The following is a 23,405-nucleotide window of genomic DNA, read 5'->3' as shown; positions in this document are numbered from 1 at the left end:
GCCCTCCTGGGACATGACAGGTGCCAGGAGGCGCCTCTGGGGACCTGGGGGTGCCCGTTCCCCCACCCCCCAGAGCTCTGGAGGGAAGGTGGCATCAGGCCAGCGCAGGCCACAGGTGCAGCGTGACTTGCTATGAACATGACGCTGACAGCTCCTGGTTGTAATGGGGACACTCAGAACGCACAACCGGGACCCCCAAAGAATGGGGGGAGGGGATAACGAGACCTCGAGGGTCCGAGTGCTCGTGGTGGGGGCATGGTCCCTGATGAGCCCCTGCCCCTGTGCCCCCTTTTCAGAGGGTCCATGAGCAAGATCTGGGTGCAGTGGGAATGCCCGGTTCCCGTCCCCCACCCATTTTTTTTAAGCTTCTTGGTTATTCTATATTTTTTCACCTGAGAGTCCTTGGGGATACATCACTTTATTGTTTTTTTTTTTTTGTTTTTTGTTTTTTGTTTTTTGGGTCACACCCAACAATGCACAGGGGTTCCTCCTGGTTCTGCACTCAGGAATTACTCCTGATGGTGCTGGGGAGACCATATGGGATGCCAGGGATCGAACTTGGGTTGGCCGCGTGCAAGACAAATGCCCTCCCCGCTGTACTACTGCTCCAGCCCCTCCTGTTCTCCCTTTTAGCAACCCCTCCCGAGCCCCAGTTCTCTCTTCGCTTGGTCTCAACTCCGAACCCCAGACCAGGCTCTGGTGCCGGGTCCGAGTGGGACGGCACAGCCCTCGGGGTGCCACATGCCAGACGCCCCGAGCGTGGCCCCCAGCCCCAACTTTTCCAGGGGACAGCAAAGCTGCCTCCAGCAGGACAGCTGGGATGGGATAGTGTCCACCTGTGCCTTGCACGCACCTGTGGCTCTGACTGACCCTTGGGCGGGGAGAAGGACACAGCTCCATGCCTGGAGGCTCTGGATACAGAGCAGGGCACCGTCCACCCCACACGGACTCTGCCCTGAGGCTCTCGCCAGCACCCAAGACACATGGCAGTCCACTTTTCGGGTCACACCCGGCGATGCTCAGGGCTGACTCCTGGCTCTGCACTCAGGAATGACTCCTGGCAGTGCCAGGAATCGAACCCGGGTCTGCCGTGTGCCAGGCAAACGCCCTCCCTGCTGTGCTATCACTCTGGCCCTGGTATTCACATTTTGCCGATTCTGGAAACACACCTGGTGGCCGCAGGGATGCCACCACCAGGACTTCCAGGTGGGAAGAGACACCCCCCCCCCCAACCTTCCCCAAGACCCTGCATCTCCCCGTTGTTGGTCCCTGCCCGGAGCGGCCTGGCAGGAAACCTGGGTCCATACACTGACCCCACAGGGGGGTTTCAGGGCCGGTTCAGATGCAGAGCGAGGACCCAAGGGGGACGAGAGGGCTCAAGGGGGCCAATCCCAGTGCCTGTCAGCGCACACGCCCCCCGCCCCCCTGCCCCACGCACACCCATGCAGGAGGGAGCACACCATGCAGGGGGGCACACACACCCCCATGGGGCACCCCTCTGACCTGCTGGCTTAGCCTCAGGCTGGGCCCTATGGAGAAAAGGTGGGAGTAAGGGAGCCGGGGCACCTTCTGGGCGTGGGCGGAGAAGAGACAAGAAAGTGACAGGCTTTAGTGTGGGGTGGCCCCCCGGGGTCTCTCCGCCTGGCCCTCCCCTCCCGGTGGGGCAGCTCCGGGTGGGGGATGAACCACAGCTGCCTCGGACCTTGGCTGACCTTTGAATTGGGGGACGGGGGCGATGGACAGTCTTTCTGGGTTATCAATGAAATTTAAAGTCTCGGGGGATGGACCGAACAGGATGGCCACTTAGTACTCGAATTGCAAACCGTAACACCCCAAAGGAGAAAGAGGGTAAGAGGGAGTGTGTCTGTCACAGAGGCGAGGGGTGTAGGGATGGGGTGCGGGTGGCAGGAGGGATACTGGGAACATTGGTGGTGGAGAATGGGCACGGGGTGGAGGGATGGGCACTTGATCACTATGACTGAAACAAAAATCGCAAAGGTCTGTACGTCTGTAACTTGTATCTCATGGTGATTCATTAAAAATTAAATAAATAAGGCTGGAGCTATACCACAGCGGGTAAAGGCATATGCCTTGCACACGGCCGACCCGGGTTCGATTCTCAGCATCCCATGTGGTCCCCCAAGCACTGCCAGGAGTGATTCCTGAGTGCAGAACCAGGAGGAACCCCTGGGCATCGTCGGGTGTGACCCAAAAAGCAAAATAAATAAATAAATAAAGTCTGAGGGACCCAGAGCAATAGTCCAGCGGGAAGGGCACATGCCTTAAGCATGGCTGACCTGGGGTTCGATCCCCAGCACCCTCTAAGGGTTCCCTGCATCCTACCAGGAGTGATCCTTGGGCGCAGAGCCGGGAGTCAGCCCTGAGCATCACTGGCTGTGACCCCCAAAGAAATGAAGCTGGCCCTGCTGGCCAGGGCAGTGGTTCCAAGGCTCCTATCACCCAGACCCTCAGGACAGTGGTGCCCAGGCCCTATACTTAAGACACCTGTCTTGGGGCTGGAGCAACAGCACAGCGGGGAGGGCATTTGCCTTGTAACCCGGGTTCAATTCCCAGCAACCCATATGGTCCCCTGAGCACTGCCAGGAGTAATTCCTGAGTGCAAAGGCAGGAGTAACCCCTGAGTATCACTGGGTGTGACCCAAAAAGAAAAAAAAAAGCATCTGCCTTGCTCCCCACCCCCACTAGTTTGACTTGATGCCCTGGACTGCCATGGTCCCCTGAGCACCAACGTGTGCTCAAACCCTGAGCTCAGAGCTGGGAACCCTGGGAGTCGGCATTTCACGGAGCTGAACTTACTCCAGCCCCTCCTGGTCCGTCCTGGGGCAGCCGCGCATTCTTCTTGGCTGCCCTCGCTGTCACCGGGCCACCAAGGGCATCCTAGCATCCTTTGCCGACCCCCCCCCCCCAGCCCTCCCCCCACCATCTACACAGACCCTCCTTCCGAACCAGGCTGGGGGGAAGCTGAATCCAAGGAGGGACGTTCAGTCTGACTCTCCTCCCCTGTGCGAGTGCCCTGGATTGGGGGGAGGGGATGGGGGGCCCTAATAGGGCTTCAGGCCTGATTTCCACCTTCCAGCTGGCCCCTTCCCCTAATTCCCCCCATCACAGAACCCAGGCCCAGAGTGGTGGGTGCTGTAGACCCGGGCTGGGTAAATGGGTGGAACCCCACTATAGAGGAGGGGGCAGGGCTGAGCCCCCCATCCGGACTGCGGGCAGACACTGTGTCCACAGTCCTGAGAGAGGGGGAGGGGGGCGAGGGGATCATGAGAGGGAGAATTGGGGTTCGGTGAGGACTGGGGAGGGGGGTGGTTGGAAATCAGCATCTCAGGGTGCTGAGGATGAATCTGCCTTTTTTCCCCCTTTGGCCAAAGCAACAGGCAGGCCCTCCCCGCCAGGTCCCCGAGCCTCCTGCGTACAGCCCCGCCGGTTGCCATGGTGAAGGATGCTTCAGACGTAAATGATGTGAGCGCTGGGGGCGAGACCGGGGATTACTCAGACTGCGGAGAGGGGCGTCCAGGAGAGGAGCGGGCGCCACCACAGCTGGCCGGGCCGCCCGTGGCTCTTCTCCAGGCCACAGAGAAGCCGCAGCCACCCACAGGTAAGCCCCCTCCCCCCAGGGCCAGGGAAGCCCCTCACCTATGCCCACCAGGGGCTTCTCTTTCCCCCTGCCTCCCTGCTTGGCTCAGGGCACAGAGACTCGGAAGGGGCACATTTGGGGCAGAGATGGGGTCCCGCTGCCCATGCAGAGGGCTGGGGGCATTCCCCCCTCCCCGCATGGCCCAGGCAGTGGCTGCGATGTCAGGGTCCGAGGGAAGAAGGGCTGGTGGGGGACACAGACACACTCTTCCCCCTGGAAGACTGACCGGGCCTGCTGGCTTGGCTCTGAGCAAAGAAGGGCTCCGGGTCGTGGTGGTGGCATTTACGGGCCTTTTCGGGGTGTCGGGGTGTATGAGAGGCACCCCCTCCCCACCAGCCCTCTTTTTTTTTTCCTGGAAAGGCTTTTCCAGCCCAAAGCAAAGGAACCAATCCCACTTCCTGACCATGTCAGGGAAATAGGACAAGGGGTACAGAGCCAAAGCACTTCTCATTGTCAGGGTCCCCACATCCCCTGCGGCTCTGGTAACCACAGGGCCAGGGTAGCTGGGCTGCGTGTCCAAGTCGCCAATCTACACGCATCTGATTTGGGGGGGGGGGTGTCCAGAGCTGCTGGCCTGTGGGGGGCCATGGGAGCTGGGAGGGGCTGAAAGAGCCGCAGGCAGAAGGTTCTAGAAGCGGAGTGCACAGCCCTGGCCACACAGGCAGGGGGCGTCCAGAGGGCTTTTCAACCGGAACTGCAGCCTGGCTTGGAGGTCACAGATGTGGGGGTGGGTGGCGTGGCGGGGTCCCGATGACCCCCCCGCCCTCACACACACACAAACACCTTCTTGCGTTTTCTTTTTTCTGTTCTGTTTTTCTGATGGTGCATTGAATGGCGCTGAGCCACTGCAGGGGGCAGTGGGGGGAGATGGGAAGGAGCTTGAGAGCCCAACGGACCTGCGCGGGTCTGTTTCGCTCCTTCCCCCTCCCTCCCTCCCTTGGTCTTTCTGCTCCCTGTATTCCTTCCTTCCTTCCTTCTTTCCATACTTCCTTCCTTCCTTCCTTCCATCCTTCTTCATTGATTTGTTCTTTTTTTCTTTTTCCTTCCTTCCTTGCTTCCTTCCTTCCTTTATTGGTCTTTCTGCTCCTTTTACTCCTTCCTTCCTTTTCTTCTTTCCTTCATTGGTTTGCTCTTTCTCTTTCTTCCCTTTATTTATCTCTCTTTTTTCCTTTTTTTCTTTCCTCCTTTCCTTCCTCCCTTCCTTCCTTCCTTGCTTCCGTCCTTCTTTCCTTCCTTTGTTGATCTTTCTGCTTCTTTTACTCCTTTCTTCCTTCTTTCCTTCATTGGTTTGCTTTCCTTTTCTTTCTGTTTCTTTTCTTTGTTTCTTTCTTTCTTCCTCTTTCTTCCTTTTTCTTTCCTCCTTTCCTTCCTTTCTTTCCTTCTTCCCTTCCTTCCTTCCTTCTTCATCGATTTTTTTCTTCCTCCCTTCCTTCCTTCCTTGCTTCCTTCCTTTGTTGGTCTTTCTGCTCCTTTTACTCCTTCCTTCCTTTTCTTCTTTCCTTCATTGGTTTGCTCTTTCTCTTTTTCTTTCCTTTCTCTCTCTTCCTTCTTCTCTCCTCCTTTCCTTCCTCCCTTGCTTCCTTCCTTCTTTCCTTCCTTTGTTGATCTTTCTGCTCTTTTTACTCTTTTCTTCCTTTTCTTCTTTCCTTCATTGGTTTGCTTTCTCTTTCCTTCTTTCTTTCCTTCTGTTTCTTTTCTTTTCCCTTCCTTCCTTCCTTCCTTCCTTCCTTCCTTCCTTCCTTCCTCCCTCCCTCCCTCCCTCCCTCCCTCTTTGCTTCTTTCCTTCTCTTCCACACCCAAGCCAATGCTCAGGGCTTTCTCCTGCCTCTGCACTCAAGAATCACTCCTGGTGTTGCCCAGGGGCCGTTATGGGATGCTGGGGATCAAACGCAAGTCCGCTGCCCTCTCAGCCCCAGCCCCAAGTCCTGCTGTTTCTGGCGCTCCCGGGGGGGTCTGCAAGACCCGGGGTGCAGGTGGGGGGGCTGGGCCTGCCAGCTGACACTCACTCCTCTGCATGCTGGCTGAGCCAGGGTGGGGGAGGGGTGCGCCCTGGGCCGGAACCACGGCGCGCCCCTTCTCCGCGCCCCCCGGCTCCCCCGTCTTCCAGGGCCAGGATGAATCTGGAGGTGGGGAACGTGTCCTGCACGGGGGCGCTGGTGTCCTGGTCGTCGTCCGAGCCGTGCCTGGAGGATTTCTACCACGTGGCCTACCGGCCCAGCTGGCAGAGCGTCTTCTCGGGCTACCTGCGTCACGGGCCGCAGCACGAGGAGAGGGTGCCCCGCGCCGTGGGCTCGCTGGCCCTGCGTCACCTGGCCCCCGCCACGCTCTACTTCCTGTGCGTCAGCTGCCAGCGCGCGGGGGCCGACCCCCACCACCACTGCACCGTGTTCCACACGCTGGAGAAGAAGGCGCCCGCGCCCACCCTGGCCGACCCCCAGCTGTCGCTCTGGGTGCTGCTGGCCGTGCTGCTGGTCTGCTTAGTGGCCGTGCTGGCCTTCGTCTGCCTGCAGTTCTGGTGCGTGCGCTCCCACGAGCCGCGCTGGGCTTACCGGGCGGGGCCGCCTGGAGGAGGCCAACGGGCTGGTGCGCTGGCCCGAGGAGGTGCCCGCGCTGGGCCTGCGGGAGGAAGACATCGCCCAGGAGCTGGCGCTGGCCGAGCTGGGGCTGCAGGATCCCCGCCCGGTGCCCGGGCCCGGCGTCTTGGCCATGCAACTGGGGCGAGGGGCTCACCGGGGCCGCCGGGAACGGGGCGCCCGGGGGCTGCCGGGGGCGGCCCCACCGCGCGCGCGCATGCTCCCCGCTCTGGCTGAGCCTCTGTAAAATACATGTCTGGAGACCCCCACGCCGGCGCAGCCACCTCTGCCCTGCAGTGACCCCGCCCCTCCCCCCGCCACCCCACCTCCCCCCGCTTTTCTGTGGTCCACCGTGCTGGGTGTCCCACAACCTCTGCTAAACTTTCCAGAGCTGGAGACGCCACACCTCGGGGTGCCTGAGGGGAGAATGGGCCCCCCACCGCAGGGGGTTCCCCCTCCCCCCGAATGTCAGAGATGCGAATTGTACAGTACAGCAGGGAGGGCGCTGGCCTTGCATGTGGCCGACCCGGGTTTGATCCCCCGATATCCCACCATAGTGTCTCCTGAGCCTGCCGGGAGCGATCCCTGAGCACAGAGCCAGGAGTCAGCACCTCTAGAGATGCCCCCGCCCCTCCCCCACCACAGAAGCGTTAAAAAAATAAATAAAAGTGATGATTTTAGCTGCAACAGGCTGACTCTCCTACGGGCGTGATTTATATACCTCAAGGTCTTCGGAGGGGCTTGGGCGGGGGGGATTGCTGTAAAGAGGCTCTCTGGGTTGGGGGCTTATTTTTTTAAAGTTAAGAGATGCCTCCTTCTGGAATATTCTGCCTGTCGAGGGGTTCACCTGCCGCCTTGGTGAAAATGAGATCAAAGAGGCCCACCCGTGAGTGGGGGCTACCTTCTAGCTGCCCCACTGCCCTGGGGGAGAGAACCGGGACACCCCCCCTACACACAGCATGGGGCTGGGGGTGGGGATGGTCTGGGACCCTCCCTCTAGTCCACACTTGAGGACGGGGAGAAGAAGGTACATGCAGTGACCGCAGCACACATGGTGGTCATGTTATGTATGACACAGGTGAATGGTGGGGTCCTGGGGCACACGGAACAGATGGGACAAAGGTATGCCCCTCCCCCACTCCCCAAACAGCTTCAGCCCTGCACACACCCCTCCCCCACCCCGCTCACAGGCTGATGCATCCCAGGCTGATCCAGCCACGGCGCAGGCCAGGACCAGAGGGACAGCCCGGAGGAGATGTAACCCCCCCATACCTCTCTGCCCTGCTCCCCCCAAACTTCATACCCAGGGGCCAGAGCAATAGTCCAGCAAGGAGAGGGTTTGCTTTGCACACAGCCGACTCGGGTTCGATCCCCAGCATCCCATAGGGTCCCCTGAGCACCGCCTGGAGTAATTTCTGAGTGCAGAGCCAGCCCTGAGCATCACTGGGTATGCCCCCCCCCAAAACAAATCCCAATTTCATGCCTAATTCCACACCGTGACAGTAAGAGGGAGCCTCATGCGTGCCTTACACTGGCCCCTGCCTGCCGTGCTCACCTTGGACCCGTACAGGTAGTAGGGCTGCACATTGGCCGGCTTGTCCCTCTGCGGCTCCTGGGTGAAGGGAATGGCCGTCCGCACAAAGCTGGTGGGAGAGAGACGGGGTAGGGGGCATTCACCATGGGGGCTACTCTGCACTCACACACACACATGCACACACAGATACAAATGCACATACACATGGACACACGTGTACACTTGTATACACGCACACACGCATATGCACACATTCACACACATGCACATACACACATGCACACACATACACAAATGCACACGCACACGTGTACACATGTACACATGCACACATGCATATGCACAGTTATGCACACATATGCACGCACATGTACACACATACACATATGCACACACACATGGACGCACACACACACACACACACACGCCCCGCCCGCCCCTGCCAAGTGCCCTCACCGGTTGGTGGAGCCGTTGTAGCAGTAGTTGGGCAGGAAGTCGAAGTTGAGCTCCCAGAAGACGTGCAGGGTGATGCGGCCGTAGGGCGCGGACACGTTGTGGTTGGCCTCCCGGAACATGGCGTCGAAGCTGTCCAGGGTCAGGTGCTTGCACAGGAGCCGGTGGGTCAGCCGGTTCACCTCCAGCAGCCACTCCAGCTCCTGCCGGGGCGAGCGGGGCTGAGCGCGGGGCCACCACTGCGCGGGCCGCTGCTGCCTCATCCACTTCCCTTCGTGTGCGCGGGTGGCCACACCTGACCGCCCTCCACAGTGCCCCCTTGTCCACCCTGGCCCTCCCCCCACCTCTCTTCCCGCTGTTTCCATGAGGGGCAAGCAAATCCCTCCGTGCCAGCAAGTGGGAGCTACTGAAGCCGCCCCCCCATATGTCTGCAGGGGCGCCAGCACACCCCACAGCGGGTCAGAAAGGGCGGCAGATGGGGACAACTAGGTCCCTGGGAGCTGCCGAGGCTCCTGAATTCAGTCCTGTGGGGCTTCCTACAGGTGGTCACTAGGTGGCGCTGTCCTCCTGCATGAGGCCCCCTACATGGGCACTAGGTGGCGCTGTCCTACTGCATGAGGCCCCTACATGGCCACTAGGGTGTCCTAGGCGCTGCGCTGGCCCTTCCAGAGAGTTCCAGAACCCGGCCCCCCTCTCCTCCTCCCCCCGCCCCCATCGCCTCTGCTCTCCAGCACGCAGCTGTGCCCTGGTGACTCAAGCGTCTCTGTATCCAGCTTCCCCCCACCCCCCCACTGCCCACTGCCCTGCGCCCCACCCCCCAGGTCCCCGCATGTGTGTGGGGGGGGGGGGGCATCCTCACCACAATGGACGTGAGGTCCTCGCTCTCAAAGCGGCTGATGGCCTGGTCCAGGGACTTGTACATGGCGGCCGAAATGCGCTGCGTGATGAGTCTGTTCAGGTCGATGGATCTGCCCAGCAGCTGCCCGGAGGGAGGAGAGAGGGAATCTGGCGGGGAGGGTCTCCCAGCCAGCAGAGCCCTCCCCTCCAGCCCCCTCTTACATTAACCCTGGCGGGAGAGGGGGCACCAAGGGCCTGGAGCACCCCTGGACACACGAGGCCTCCGGTTAGCACCGCTTTATCAGGGGTCATCTACTTGTTTCAGGGGGTCCATGCTGAGGGCGAGGGGTGCACTCTCAGACACGAGAAACCAGTTAGAAAATGAGTCTGGGGGCTGGAGCGACAGCACAGCAGGGAGGGTATTTGCCTGGCATGCGGCCAACCCAGGTTCGATTCCCAGCATCCCATAGGGTCCCCCAAGCACCACCAGGAGTAATTCCTGAGTGCAGAGCCAGGAGTAACCCCTGAGCATCGCTGGGTGTGACCCAAAAAGAAAAAATAAAATAAAATAAAATAAAATAAAATTAGTCCGTTATATATTTTTTACTTGGGGCAGGAGGGTGCACACCTGATGATGCTCAGGGCTGGCTCCTGGCTCTGTGCTCAGGAATGACTCCTGGTGGTGCTCAGGGGACCAGATGGGATGCTGGGGATCGAACCCGGGTCAGCCATGTGCAAGGCAAGCACCCTCCCCACTGTCCTATCGCTCTGGGCCAAAATGCTTCTGGTTTCAGTTTGTGTTGGAGCCTGGGGTGCTCAGAGATCACTCCTGGCTGTGCTCGGGGATGCCAGGAATCCAACCCCAGGTCAGCCGTATGCAAGGCAAGCACCCTCCCCACCGTACTATCACTGAAAATGCGTCTCATTGAGACAGACGTGTGTGTGTGTGTGTGTGTGTGTGTGCGTGTGTGTGTATTAGACCGTGTGGCTTGTGAAAAGGGAGGAACACACGCGAGAGAAAGAAAGCGAGCCGCGTCAGTGGGGTGGTTCTCTGAAACAGTGAGAGTCAGATGCATCAGAAGCCCCCCCAGGAGACGGCAGGCAAATTCAGCAGCCCTGCGGGTCTTCCTGCATGGGGCCCCAGGTGGCCACTAGGTGGCGCTGTCCCACTGGCAAGGCAGGAATTTGAAAATGAGGGAGGTTGGCCTGAACCACAGTTCTGCAGGGAGGGCGGTTGTTGCCTTTGCATGCAGCCGATGTGGGTTCAATCCCCGGCATCCCGTACTGTCCCCGAGCCCCGCCAGGAGTGACTCCTGAGTGCAGAGCCAGTAGTCGGCCCTCCCTGAGCACTGCCAGGTGCTTCAGAACAAAGAAAAAAAAAGGGCCAGGAGAATTGCTCCATGGCTTGGAAGCTGGTCTCATGTGCTGGGGGAAAGGGCAGCTGGGATAGAGAAGGGAGCACTGAGTAAATGATGCTTGGAGGTCTCGCTCGAGATGGGAGATGCGTGCTGAAAGTAGACCATGGACCGAACACGAGGGTCGCTTAGTACCGATATTGCAAACCATAACACCCAAAAGGAGAGAGAGAGTAAGAGGGAATGTGCCTGCCACAGAGGCAGGGAGTGGGAAGGGGTGGGGGTGGTGGGAGGGATACTGGAATCATTGGTGTTGGCGAATGGGCACTGGTGGAGGGATGGGTGCTCGATCACTGTATGAATGAAACTTAATTACAAAAGTTTGTAAATCTGTAACTGTATCTCGAGGCGATTCATGAAATAAATGGTCACAGTCCTCCCGTTGTTCATCGATTTTCTTGAGCAGGCCCAGTAACGTCTACATCGTGAGACTTGTTACTGTGTCTGGCATGAGACTTGTTACTGTGTCTGGCATATCCAATATGCCATGGGGAGCTTGCCAGACTTTGCCGTGTGGGCGATATACTCTCGGTAGCTTGCTGGGCTCTTCGAGAGGGATGGAGGAATCGAACTCGGGTTGGCCTCGTCTGCCATGTGTAAGGCAAACGCCCTACTCGCTGTGCTATTGCTCCAGCCCCATGAAATAAATAAATAATTAATAAAGGCAGAATGTTGGTGGCCCTACTGGGCAACAGAGGACAGATGATAAGAAATATCAAATATCCTGCAGACGGCAACACACACCAACTGGGCACCTGCTGTATGCGCCGTTTGGCTCTTCCTAAAGGGCGAGTGACTGGAACGTTTTTCTTTTCCCACATGGGGAGACCAAGGCCTGTGCAGTCTTGGGGTCTCCAGAAAGGGAACTCACAACAGCCCAGGGCTAAGACTGCCATCAGGAACCTTCCCGAAGGAGAGAAAGCTCGGAGCCTCCATATTGATGGCTGAAAGATGAGGCCCAGCTTCCCCAGAATTCTCAGAGCTCCGGGGGAAGTGTCCCAAGTCAGGCCCCGCCTACGGCCCCCCCCATGGCCTTGTCTCCCTTCCCCTCCCCCATAACCCCCCCTGGTATGGCCTCAGGGTCAACACACAGCTCAGGGCCTGGGGCTGCAGGGCACTCTGCAGAGAGCAGGGCACAGGAGTGGGGTGCGAATTCTCGGACACCCCCAACTTCGCACAGCTCACGCTCCCACTTTCAGGCAGCGTGGATAACCCCCCCCGTAACACTTTTTTTGCATCCGGGTCACAAGTGAACAGAGGGTAGGGAGGCAGCTGGGAGGATTGGTGGAGTGAACTCTGCCTGGTGTGCATGGGGGGGGTCCCAAGTTCCATCCCTTCCCCTCCCCCAGCGCTGCTGGGGGTGGCCTTGGTGGCCCCTGAGTCCTTGCTGGGGATACATCCCTCCCCCAAACTGGGCATAAAGTTAGCAGTAAATACAAGCACAGGGGCTAGAGTGATAACACAGAGGGTAGGGCGTTTGCCTTGTATGCGGCCGACCCGGGTTCAATTCCCAGCATCCCATATGGTCCCCTGAGCACCGCCAGGAGTAATTCCTGAGTGCAGAGCCAGAGCCAGGAGTAACCCCTGTGCATTGCCGGGGGTGACCCAAAAAGCAAAAAAAAAAAAAAAAAAAAAAAGAAAAGAAAAAACAAGCACGACAGCAGCCTGGGTTCATTCAGAGACCCCCACAGCCAGCAGGGTGGGGCAGAGAGATCCCTTCCGGGGCAGACAGAGCCCTTCCAGGTGGCTGTCCCGTGACAAGGAAGGAGGACCAGGCTGCAGGCGTGGCGCTGGCCAGACCAAGCTGCCCAGGGGCTGGGGTTCGAGGAGCTGGGCCACCCCCTGCTCAGCGGGGCCCTGGGTTTGGGAGCTACAGGCCAACCCCGAGCCACCGGGCCCCACCCACCTGCACGTGTCTTTGCTTCAGCAGCGTCTCGTAGCGGTTGGACGGCGGGTAGGGAATGATGACCCCGTAGTTCTTGCACTCGGCTCGGAAGCGCTTGTCCAGAAGGACGCTGGGTGGGAGCACGGGAAAGGAGGGGAGTGAGTGTGACAGGGAGGGGCCACGGCTGCAGGCCACGGAGCCCGCCCACACTGTACAGACCATGGCAGCCGTGATGCCACAGGCCGTGGCACTGACCCATGCAGCTACAGACCACAGTATTGTCCCACACAGCTATAAGCCACAGCACTGGCCCATGACACAGCTACAGGCCACGGCAGCCGTGATGCCACAGGCCACGACACTAACCCACACAGCTACAGACCATGGCACTGGCCCATGACGCAGCTATAGGCCACAGCAGCTGTGATGCCATAGGTCACAGCACTGACCTACGCAGCTACAGGCCACGGTACTGACCCACACAGCTATAAACCACGGCACTGGCCCATGACACAGCTACAGGTCATGGCAGCTGTGATGCCACAGGCCACGGTACTGATCTACACAGCTGTAGGCCTCGGCACTGACCCACGCAGCAACAGGCCATGGTACTGACCCATACCGCTATAGACCACAGCACTGACCCACACAGCTACAGCCCACGGCACTGGCCCATGATGCAGCTACAGACCACAGCAGCCGTGATGCCACAGGCCGTGGTGCTGACCCACACAGCCACAGGTCACGGCACTGGCCCACACAGCTATAGACCACGACGCTGACCCACAAAGAACAGACCACGACAGCCACGATACCACAGCCCATGGTACTGACCCACGCAGCTACAGGCCACGGCAGCTGTGATGCCACAGGCCATGGCACTGACCCATACAGCTACAGGCCATGGCACTGGCCCACACAACTATAGACCACAGCAGCCGTGACACCACAGCCCACAGCACTGACCCACATAGGTACAGGTCACGGCACTGACCCACGCAGCTACAGGCCACGGCAGCCATGGTTTCCCACACAGCTGCAGACCCCAGCATCCACCCCACCCAGTGCCAGCATTTATATTCCCCGTCCCACCGTTTCCGGCTTGGTGACCAAGTCCTTCACATTCCATCTCATCCCAGAAGCTCAGTGTGCAGCGTTGGGTTTGTCAGAGAAAGCTGGAAAGCAGTTGGCCGGAGAAGCCCCGTGCCAGAGACATTCTTGGCCCCAGGGGAGGCGTCTGTCCCAGTGGCGGGGAGTGGACGGTGGAGAGAAGGAAGCCGTTCCGTCCAGTGGGGGACACCCAGGCCCAGCCTTTACCTGCTGCCAAGGGGTGCCCGCCTCATATTCACGTAAGCACATGCACACTCACATGTGCACACATATAGCACACATGCTCACATACCTGTACTCACACGCATGCATACACATGCACACGCGTGCACGTGGTTCTTCTAAGTCCCAGCAGCCCTATGGCTTTTTTATTTTTAATTTTGTTTGCTTCTTGGGTCACACCCGGAGATGCACAGGGGTTACCCCTGGCTCCTGCACTCAGGAATGACGCCTGGCGGTGCTCGGGGGACCCATGGGATGCTGGGGATCGAACCCGGGTTGGCCGCATGCAAGGCAAAAGCCCTCCCCACTGTGCTATCACTCCAGCCCCAGCCCTGTAGTTTAGACAGGCAATCATGTCCGTCTCTGTGGCTGAGAACCAGGAAGCAGATGACCAATGCTCTGACAGTCATAAACGCGAACCCGTGGTGGCCTTTCCTGGGGACAGGCTGTCCATTCCAGGCCCCCCCGCTCCCCCCCAGAGTAGATCCACCAAGCTCAGGACCCTCGGCTTGCTTGGGTACTCTGATCGCCACCGAGAAGGGAAACTTCCTTATTCCATCTCCTCCCTGTATCCCCGTGTGCACCCCCCCCAGAACAACAGAACCCCAAAGGGCTGCTGGCTTTATTTGTGGGCCACACACCCAACTGTGCTCAGGGCTGACTCCTGGCTCTGTGCTCAGGGCTGATCACTCTTGGTGGGGCTCGGGGGACCCTGCGGGGTGCCGGGGATCGAACCCATGTCAGCACTGTGCAAGGCCAACACCTTCCCCGCTGGACTATCACTCTGCCCCCCACTCATAAATTCTTCTTCAGGTTGCCTCTCCAGTCCCCCAAGATGTGGTAAAACCTCACCCTGCAATGTCCCCCCTGAGGGAGCAGGTGACAGAACTTGTCTTTTATTTATTTATTTTGCTTTTTGGGTCACACCCGGCGATGCACAGGGGTTCCTCCTTGCTCTGCACTCAGGAATTACTCCTGGCGGTGCTCGGGGGATCATATGGGATGTTGGGAATAGAACCCGGGTTGGCCACGTGCAAGGCAAACACCCTCCCCGCTGTGCTATCGCTCCAGCCCCAACAGAACTTGTCTTAGTGTCCTAGAGTGTCTGTCTGCTGCACTCATCTCCTGCCTCGGACCCCCGCGCCCCCACGCTCCCCATACACGGTTGCGACCCCACTGTCCTTACCTGCCCGCCATGGCCTTGTAGTAAGCAAAGATCTGGTCTGCCAGCTTATAGACAAACTGATCGAAGCACAGGTTCACCTGCAGGAGACGAGGGACGTGGTTGGTCTGGGGGCCCTGGCACCCTAGAGAAGGTCTAGCGCATGCATCTCCTCCGGGTCCTTCTCGGGGACACAGCAGAAGGGTAGCGGGAAGGGGTCATCATGCCCACACCAGGGGGCATCGGCTTTCGGGGGGGTTATGCCCGCAGACCTCTCCCTGAGGCCTGGCCCTCACCAGCCCCTGCAAACACAGATGGACCAACTTCCTGGGAAAACCTCAGCTTAGAAACTGTTTCTCAAGGGCAAGAGCAACACTGTATGACTGAAAAGGTAATCGCAAAAGTTTGAAAGTCTGTAACTGTATCTCATTGTGATTCATTAAAAAAAAGAAAAAGAAAAAGAAAAAAATAGGGACTGGAGCAATAGCAGTCGGAAGGGAGTTTGCCTTGCACGCGGCCAAGCCGGTTCGATTCCCAGCATCCCATATGGTCCCCTGAGCACCGCCAGGAGTAACTCCTGAGTGCAGAGGCAGGAGTAGCTCCTGTGCATCACCGGGTGTGGCCCAAAAAGCAAAAATAAAAAATAAAAAAAGTAAAAAAAATAGGACAGTAGGGAGGGCAATTTGCCATGAATGTGGCTGACCTGGCACCCCATGGGACCCCCAGAGCCCACCAAGAGTGATTCCTGAATGAAGAGCCAGGAGAAAGCCCTGAGCTCTGCGGGGGGGGGGGGGGGGGGGGGGGAGGAGCAAGCCAAAAAATAAAAACTGAAAAAAAAAAAAACAACCGAAAAACAGCTTCTCCAGTTACAAGGGGCGGGTCTTGCCCTTTACCCTAGAAGGTGGCACCGGGTTTGAGGAAGGCAGGTTGGCGGTGACAGAGTTGTCGGGACTGGGGCGTGGGGTGAGCTCCGTGGAGAAGTGCCCATTCCCGGCTTCCTACTCCCCAGCTCTGCCCCGGGGGGTCCCTCCTACTCAGAGCCCCAGCCTGTCCCCGCGGGTGCCAGCCTGGGCACAAACAGACCTTGGCACCGCCTAGCGAGGCCACCACCAGGGTCCGGGGCTCCCCTCCAGCCTTCCTGGGGCAAAGACCCCCGCATGGGGCCTGGGTGTCTCCTCAGCCCTGGTGACTGTCTTCTGGGCCCCCTGCGTGGCTGTCCCTTCATGGCCCTTCTCTGTGGGTGGGCCAGGCTCTGAGCGCATCCCTCCATCCAGGACGTGAAGTAGGGGGTCACTGTCCCTGGACCGGGGGTGGACAAAGCCTGGCCGCCTGCGTCGAGGGATGGCCTAGAAAAGGGGTCTTGATTGGCCCTTTGGTGCTCAGACTATACACTGCCTTAGGCCTTGTTTGTTGTGGGTTTGGGGGGGTCACGCCAGCAAGTGGCCAGCGGCTGCTCTTGGCTCAGTGCTCAGGGGTCACTCTCAGTGGTGCTCGTGGAACCAGCCTGTCCTGGGGATGTTGAACTGGGCTTGGCCCAGCAGTTACGGGCAGCCTCCCGGGCATTTTCCCCCTGTCCCAATGCACGCCCCTCTCCCCTGCCGAGTGAGGCCGAAGGGGTGCAACCCTGGTGGCTAGACAGACAGGTGGACATTCAGATGGATGGATGGAAGGAAAGACGGATGGATGGGTAGATGGACAGACAGACGGAGGGATGCATAAATGGGTGGACAGATGGGCAATGGAAGGAAGGACAGATGGACAGATGGAAGGAAGGACAGACGGACGGATGAAAGGAAGGACAGAGACAGAAGGAAGGACAGACGGACGGACTCAGGGAGCGCTGTGTGTGCCCGTCACTCGCCTCAGCCTCGATCTCGTCGTACAGGAACTGCTTCTTGAACTTGGTGAGGGCATAGTAGGCGCTGTCGTTGTACAGGTCCAGTGGGTACAGCACATACCTGGGGGGGGCGGGGGGAGGTCACAGTCGGCCCTGCGCTCCGGGGCAGGGATCACCTGCGGGGAAGTTTGGGGGCTGCCTGCCCTGGGAGACAGAAGGGGAGGTGAGCACTGCCAGCGCCCGGGGTCGGACAGACACGCCAGTGGTGCCCAGAAATCGAGTGTGTGTGTGTGTGTGTGTGTGTGTGTGTGTGTGTGTGCGCGCGCGCGCGCGCGTGCATGCTGACAGGGGCCACCAAGCCTGGGGAGACCCAGGGCTGAGGGGCTGGGCTAAGGGCCGCCTCAGAATGTGCTGGACAGAGCAGTGCCCCACCCGGCCCCCACTGGGCCACCGCTGAGCCCCCCTCCCCACTTCCACCCCCGCCCCCCTCCACCCCTGCCAAGCCTCACTCCATCATGGACGGCTCCTTGGTCTCCAGGATGTGGTCGGTGAGGATCCAGGGCATGGACATCTCAATGGGGAACTGGATGCGCCGGCCCATGGTCAGCTCCAGGAAGAACTCGCGGAACCAGAGCTGGGAGAGGTCGCAGCACTGCTGGAGGGCTTCTGGGGGCACAGCCGGACAAGGCGCCGTCACCCAAGGGTCCCCCAGCACCCCCACGCGTGCATCCCAGTCCCGGGGGTGGGGGAGGGAGCTTACACGCCTGTCCCCAATTTCCTTTTTTTTTTCTTTTTGGGTCACACCCGGTGATGCACAGGGGTCACTCCTGGCTCTGCACTCAGGAATCCCTCCTGGCGGTGCTCGGGGGACCCTAGGGGATGCTGGGAATCGAACCCGGGTTGGCCGCGTGCAAGGCAAACGTCCTCCCCGCTGTGTTATCGCTCCAGTCCCCCTGTCCCCAATTTTCATCGGCCCCCCTCCCCTGACGAGAATATTCAACTCCAGTGTAAAAAGCACATGTGCGAGGGGGGCCGGGGAGACAGTGGGGAGGGCACCGGCCGCGGCCGACCCGGGATCCACCCCCGGCATCCCATAGGGTCCCTCAGCCCTCACACCAGAGTGACACCTGAGTGAGGAGCCAGGAGTCAGCCCTGAGCATGGCCGGGTGTGACCCAAAAACCAAAAGAGAAAAAGAAGGGGAGAAAGAAAAAGAACAAAAGTACACACAAAAGCCAGACCGCGTGGTGGGTCCCGGGTGCTGGCTCAGACCCCAACTCCGCCCTCAGAGGGACACTGGGGTCAGGGCCGGGACACAGGTTGGGGGCCAGCCTGGAGACCAGAGCTCAGAGCAGAGACAGCCCCCAGCACAGCCGGCTGGGTAGCACAGGTGTGTGTAGGTGTGTGTGTGTGTGTGTCCGTGTCTGTGTGTATATCTGTTTGTGTCTCTCTGTGTGTCTGTGTCTCTGTGTGTCTGTGTCCATGTCCATGTGAATGTCTGTGTGTGTCTGTGTCCGTGTGTGTGTGTCTGTGTGTGTGCGTGTATGTCTGTGTATGTGTTCGTATGTGTGTCTGTGTGTGTGGCCTGTGTATGTGTGTGTTTGTATCTCTGTGATGGTGTGTGTCCGGTTTCGTGTGTGTCTATGTATGTCCATGTGTGTGTTCGTGTGTCTCTGTGTCTGTCTGTGCATGTGTCCATGCGTGTATCCATGTGTGTGTCTGTTCATGTGTGTGTCCATGTCCATGTCCATGTCCATGTGTGTCTGTGTGTGTCCCTGTGCATGTGTGTCTGTGTGTGTCCATATATGTCTGTGTGTGTTCGTGTTCATGTCCGTGTGTGTCTGTGTGTGTCTGTCTCTATATGTGCGTCCATGTGTGTCCGTGTATCCATATCCGTGTGTGTGTCTCTGTCCGTGTCTGTCTGGTGCCTGTGTGTCAGTATGTGTTCATGTGTGTCTGTACGTGTTCGTGTCCATGTCCGTGTGTGTCCGTGTCCGTGTGTGTCCGTGTGTGTCTGTGTCCATGTGTGTGTCTGTGTGTATCCGTGTGTTTATGTCAGTGTGTGTGTCTGTGTGTCTGTGTGTTCATGTCTGTCCAGCATCTGTATGTGTGTCCATGTGTGTGTCCATGTGTGTCGTGTCCATGTGTGTTCGTGTGTGTCTGTGTCCATGTGTGTGCCCATGTATCTATGTCTGTGTGTGTGTCTCTGTCCGTGTCTGTCCGGTGCCTGTGAGTGTGTCCGTGTGTGTTCATGTGTGTCCATGTGTGTTCGTGTCCATGTCCGTGTGTGTCCGTGTACCTGTGTCCATATGTGTGTCCGTGTGTGTTCGTGTTCGTGTGTGTCCGTGTGTGTCTGTGTCCATGTGTGTGTCCGTGTGTTTATGTCTGTGTGTGTGTCTGTGTGTTCGTGTCTGTCCGGCATCTGTATGTGTGTCCGTGTGTGTGTCCATGTGTGTCATATCCATGTGTGTGTCCGTGTATCTATGTCCGTGTATGTGTCTCTGTCCGTGTCTGTCCGGTGCCTGTGAGTGTGTCCGTGTGTGTTTGTGTCCATGTCCATGTGTGTCCGTGTATCTGTGTCCATGTATGTGTCCATGTGTGTGTCTGTTTGTGTTCGTGTCCATGTGTGTCCGTGTGTGTCCGTGTCCATGTGTGTGTCTGTGCGTGTCCGTGTGTTTATGTTTGTGTGTGTGTCTGTGTGTTCGTGTCTGTCCGGCATCTGTATGTGTGTCCGTGTGTGTGTCCATGTGTGTCATGTCCATGTGTGTGTCCGTGTATCTATGTCCATGTATGTGTCTCTGTCCGTGTCTGTCCGGTGCCTGTGAGTGTGTCCGTGTGTGTTTGTGTCCATGTCCATGTGTGTCCGTGTATCTGTGTCCATGTATGTGTCCATGTGTGTGTCTGTTTGTGTTCGTGTCCGTGTGTGTCCGTGTCCATGTGTGTGTCTGTGTGTGTCCGTGTGTTTATGTCTGTGTGTGTGTCTGTGTGTTCGTGTCTGTCCGGCATCTGTATGTGTGTCCGTGTGTGTGTCCATGTGTGTCATATCCATGTGTGTGTCCGTGTATCTATGTCCGTGTATGTGTCTCTGTCCGTGTCTGTCCGGTGCCTGTGAGTGTGTCCGTGTGTGTTTGTGTCCATGTCCATGTGTGTCCGTGTATCTGTGTCCATGTATGTGTCCATGTGTGTGTCTGTTTGTGTTCGTGTCCATGTGTGTCCGTGTCCATGTGTGTGTCTGTGCGTGTCCGTGTGTTTATGTTTGTGTGTGTGTCTGTGTGTTCGTGTCTGTCCGGCATCTGTATGTGTGTCCGTGTGTGTGTCCATGTGTGTCGTGTCCGTGTGTGTCTGTGTCCATGTGTGTGTCCGTGTGTCTATGTCCGTGTGTGTCCCTGTGTGTGCCCATGACCGTGTGTGTCCTAACGTGTCCGTGTGTGCGCGTGCACGTGCGCCCGTGCCCTGCCCGCTCACCGCTGATGTTGAGCAGGTGTGTGAAGAAGAAGGACTGCTTGTGGAAGTCCTCGATGGCCAGGACGATGGGCCCGTCCAGGCTGCTGCGCAGAGTCTTCTTGGAGCCGCTCTTGTCGGCGATGAGCGACTCGAGCATGGTGCGCACCATGTACAGCTGCAGAGGGAAGGGTGGGCGACAGGGTCAGGGGCTGGGCGGCGTCTGTGGTGGGGCCCCCGTGTGGAGTCCCGGTCCCTGCCTCCTGGGGGTGGGGGGGCACGGCTCCGAAGTGGGCGGCCTGGCCAGGTGCCCGCCGACTGCCTGGGATTGTGATCTCGGACGTGCAGTCTGATTCCCCATCTGCTGCCTTGGGCCGGGGGGAAGACGAGTCTGAGAAGAGTCAGACCCTTTTCTCAAGCCGGCTCCTGCCCACTGGCACGACTCAGGGGTGGCCGGGCCCTGGCATCACGTGATCCTCGGCCAATACCACGGGCCACGCTGGGGCGCAGCTGTGCCCGGGAGGGGGGGGGGACTTAGCAGGGCATGGGGGGCTGCTGGCCCCTGCACGCCCCGGCCCCACGGTCTCGCGTATGAGGGCCGAGGGCGAATCTAGAACCTTCCTGACTGTGAGGGCCGCCAGGCTGGCGCAGCCCTGCCCCTCGGGGTGGTGGCGGGACCCACACCGGCCCGGCAGGTGGCTTTGTACCAGGGATCGGCAGCCTCTTCGGCCTTGAGCGCCACCAGTGGGGTGAAACATAGCCCTCGGGGGCCACTGGCAGGCCTAGGACACAGACGGGAGGGGGAGCGGGAGGGAAGGAGAGAAAGGGAAGAGGGAGAGAGAGAGGAGAGAGAAAGAGAGAAAGAGAGAGAGAAGAGCGAGAGCTATTGTACACCGCGGGGAAGTTGGCGCCTCTACAGGAACCGCTCGGTCCAACACCTTGGCTGTCCCGAAAACCCAGCTGACCCTGGGACACCTGGAACTGCCCCCTGCTGGCCAGTCTATGAGCCAGGCCCCTCCCCTCGGCCCCCCTACGCTGACAGTCACGCAAGAGAGGACCCCTGGGGGTCGGCTCTGGATCCAGCTATTTGGGGGTCTTCTACTTCCCTCTACGGGGCACTGGGTTCCCCTGGGTGTACACTGCCACAGCTGGACACCCCCTCCCCCCGGAGGGCATCAGGAGATCTCAGCTGGCCACTGCCCTGAGGCTGGCACTGGTCACTCTGCTCTCTGGACCTCGTGCCCCCAAGCATTAGACAGGGGGAGGGGACCACGAGGGTCTGAGGGGGCCACCATTTCTTCTTCTCCCTAGCCCCACTCTCTCTGGCCTCCTCTCTCTCCCTTGTCCTAGTTAACTCAGAACTCACAGAGAGAGATAGATAGTGGCGTGCCTGGCAGAGCCCCCCGCTCCCCACCACCCTGATATCCTGGGCTGCGTGGCATCTGGGAAGACAGTCTGTAGGAGGTGGCAGCAGGATGAAGAGGAGACCAAGGGAAGGGAAGGGACAGCAAAGCCTTCCGGCCCCGCCCCATATGCAGATCACCCCCACGTCACGCCCATAACCACACCCCTATATGTAAATCACACTTTGTCATGCCCCAAGTGCTGATCAACACATGCCACGCCCACAACCACGCCCCATATGTAGATACGCGCTGCCACGCCCCATATGCAGATCACACCACGCCCACAACCACGCCCCTATATGTGAGATGCTCTGCCCAACCCCATCTGCCGATGTCCCTGACTCCTAGCTCAATCCTTGCCACGCCAGTGGTCATGCCAACTATACGCAGACAAATCCCAGGCCACCCCACCACGTGTCCCTGCCACCACTCAGCAGACACGAACAGGGAGGAGGTGATAGTGAGAAAAGGAGGTTTGAAGAGAAGATTGCCAGGCATGTGGACCAGGGGTTCCAGTCTGGGGCTTGTTTAAAACCAGCAACCTGGGTAAGTTCCCCACAGGTCCACCGTCCTGAAGGCGGTGGCCAGGATTTGAGGCACATGCTGGGAGGTGGAGACTGTTTAGTCCTGCACAACCTCTTATTCAGAAACCCCACTGGCCCCTCGGAATGTCTCTTGATTCCTAGACTTTCTCTAAGGGTTTTCGTATCTGTTAGTGGGACAGGGGTGGGCGTCGTAGAGAAAAAAAGGGATCAGAATAAACAGTATGATCTGTTCAGGGCTGCCTTTTTATAATCAAGATCATCAGAGCTCAGAGAGGTCCAGACATTTGCCCAAGATCACCCAGCAAGTCAGGGCTGGTCTGGGGAATTCTCAAGCAAGGGCGAGGGTGGGGTCCCTGAGGTTCATAGCTTAGGCTTTCAATGCTCCACGCTTTGGAGTCTGGGGTGCAGGGTTCACAAAGGACCCCACCAAAGTTGCCCAGATGACACATCTGCACACAGGGCTGCACTGAATGTGCCCGGTCTTTTCATATTTTTGTTCGCTTGTTTTGTTTTGGTGCCACACCTGGTGGTGCTCAGGGCTCAGGACTCACTCCTGGTGAGGCTTGGGGGACCCTATGTGGTCATGGGGATCGAATCCAGGTCAGCCGGATGCAAGGCAAGCACTCTCCCCACTGTGCCAGGTCTCTGGTCCCAGGTCTCTTGAATCTTTTTTTTTTTTCTTTTTGGGTTACACCAGGCAATGCTCAGGCATTATTCCTGACTCTGCACTCAGGAATGACTCCTGGTGGCACTTGGAGGACCTTATGGGATGCGGGGGATTGAACCCGGGTCGGCTGCATACAAGGCAAATGCCCTCCCCGCTGTGCTATCGCTCCAGTCCCTCTCCTGAATCTTTGTCCAATGCTCCTGCCTCCCTTTCAAAACAACACAAGCTGCTCACCCCTGTCCAGTCTTCCTGAGGGCCCCCCTCCATGCCTAGCCCACCCCAGGGGTCTGGCCAGGAAGCCGTCCCACCATCCAGAGGGGCTTACCTGGGTGCTGGACGGTCCCACGGCACGGCGGGGCACCTTGATGTCAAATCCACCCTTGGGGTCCTTCTCACCCCTCAAGCACGGGTCATTGGGGGGCTCCCGGCCCCCCTCCCAGTCGCAGATGGTTTTCCGAATGGCCTGCAGGACGCTGGGGAAGGAAAAGCGGGAGACTCAGGGCCTGTTTGGAGAGTCACGAGGTGTCCCCAGCCTCCACCCTGAGGACTCCAGGTGTGTCCCCGGCTGCCTCCCCAGAGGGTCTGGGATGACCGACCTGGGGGCCAGCCTGAAGCCTGCATGGTACCAGTGCCCTGGGGACCCTGTGAGGGCAGGGTAGTGG

At 58.8% G+C, this 23,405-nt stretch overlaps 2 protein-coding genes across 3 annotated transcripts in view; one reads left to right on the top strand and one right to left on the bottom strand.

The window, feature by feature from the left end:
* The window catches only part of FNDC9 (fibronectin type III domain containing 9), a 40,452-nt gene extending 33,974 nt beyond the window's left edge, over positions 1-6,478 (top strand). The window contains 3 exon segments of the mRNA XM_056113236.1: positions 3,547-3,619; positions 5,766-6,213; positions 6,215-6,478. Of these exon segments, the coding sequence (XP_055969211.1) occupies positions 5,773-6,213; positions 6,215-6,478 (705 nt within the window). The 5' untranslated portion in view covers positions 3,547-3,619; positions 5,766-5,772.
* CYFIP2 (cytoplasmic FMR1 interacting protein 2) overlaps positions 1-23,405 on the bottom strand; it is a 62,803-nt gene that overhangs the window by 20,249 nt on the left and 19,149 nt on the right. The window contains exons 14-23 of one of the 2 annotated variants that reach the window (XM_056112892.1): positions 23,069-23,216; positions 20,833-20,907; positions 20,150-20,303; positions 17,196-17,352; positions 16,711-16,807; positions 14,874-14,950; positions 12,377-12,485; positions 9,078-9,197; positions 8,222-8,421; positions 7,787-7,874 (exon numbers count right to left, since the gene is read on the bottom strand). In XM_056112892.1, coding sequence (XP_055968867.1) covers positions 7,787-7,874; positions 8,222-8,421; positions 9,078-9,197; positions 12,377-12,485; positions 14,874-14,950; positions 16,711-16,807; positions 17,196-17,352; positions 20,150-20,303; positions 20,833-20,907; positions 23,069-23,216 — 1,225 coding nt within the window. The remainder of the gene's footprint in view (positions 1-7,786; positions 7,875-8,221; positions 8,422-9,077; positions 9,198-12,376; positions 12,486-14,873; positions 14,951-16,710; positions 16,808-17,195; positions 17,353-20,149; positions 20,304-20,832; positions 20,908-23,068; positions 23,217-23,405) is intronic. The other variant, XM_056112893.1, reaches the window with a different exon arrangement.

The sequence above is a fragment of the Sorex fumeus genome, unplaced genomic scaffold, assembly GCF_029834395.1.
Source record: "Sorex fumeus unplaced genomic scaffold, SorFum_2.1 ptg000019l, whole genome shotgun sequence".
In the NCBI taxonomy this organism is placed as follows: Eukaryota; Metazoa; Chordata; class Mammalia; order Eulipotyphla; family Soricidae; genus Sorex; species Sorex fumeus.
The sequence above is the reverse complement of the archived record's forward strand: the minus strand, read 5'-3'. Positions and strand labels throughout refer to the sequence as shown.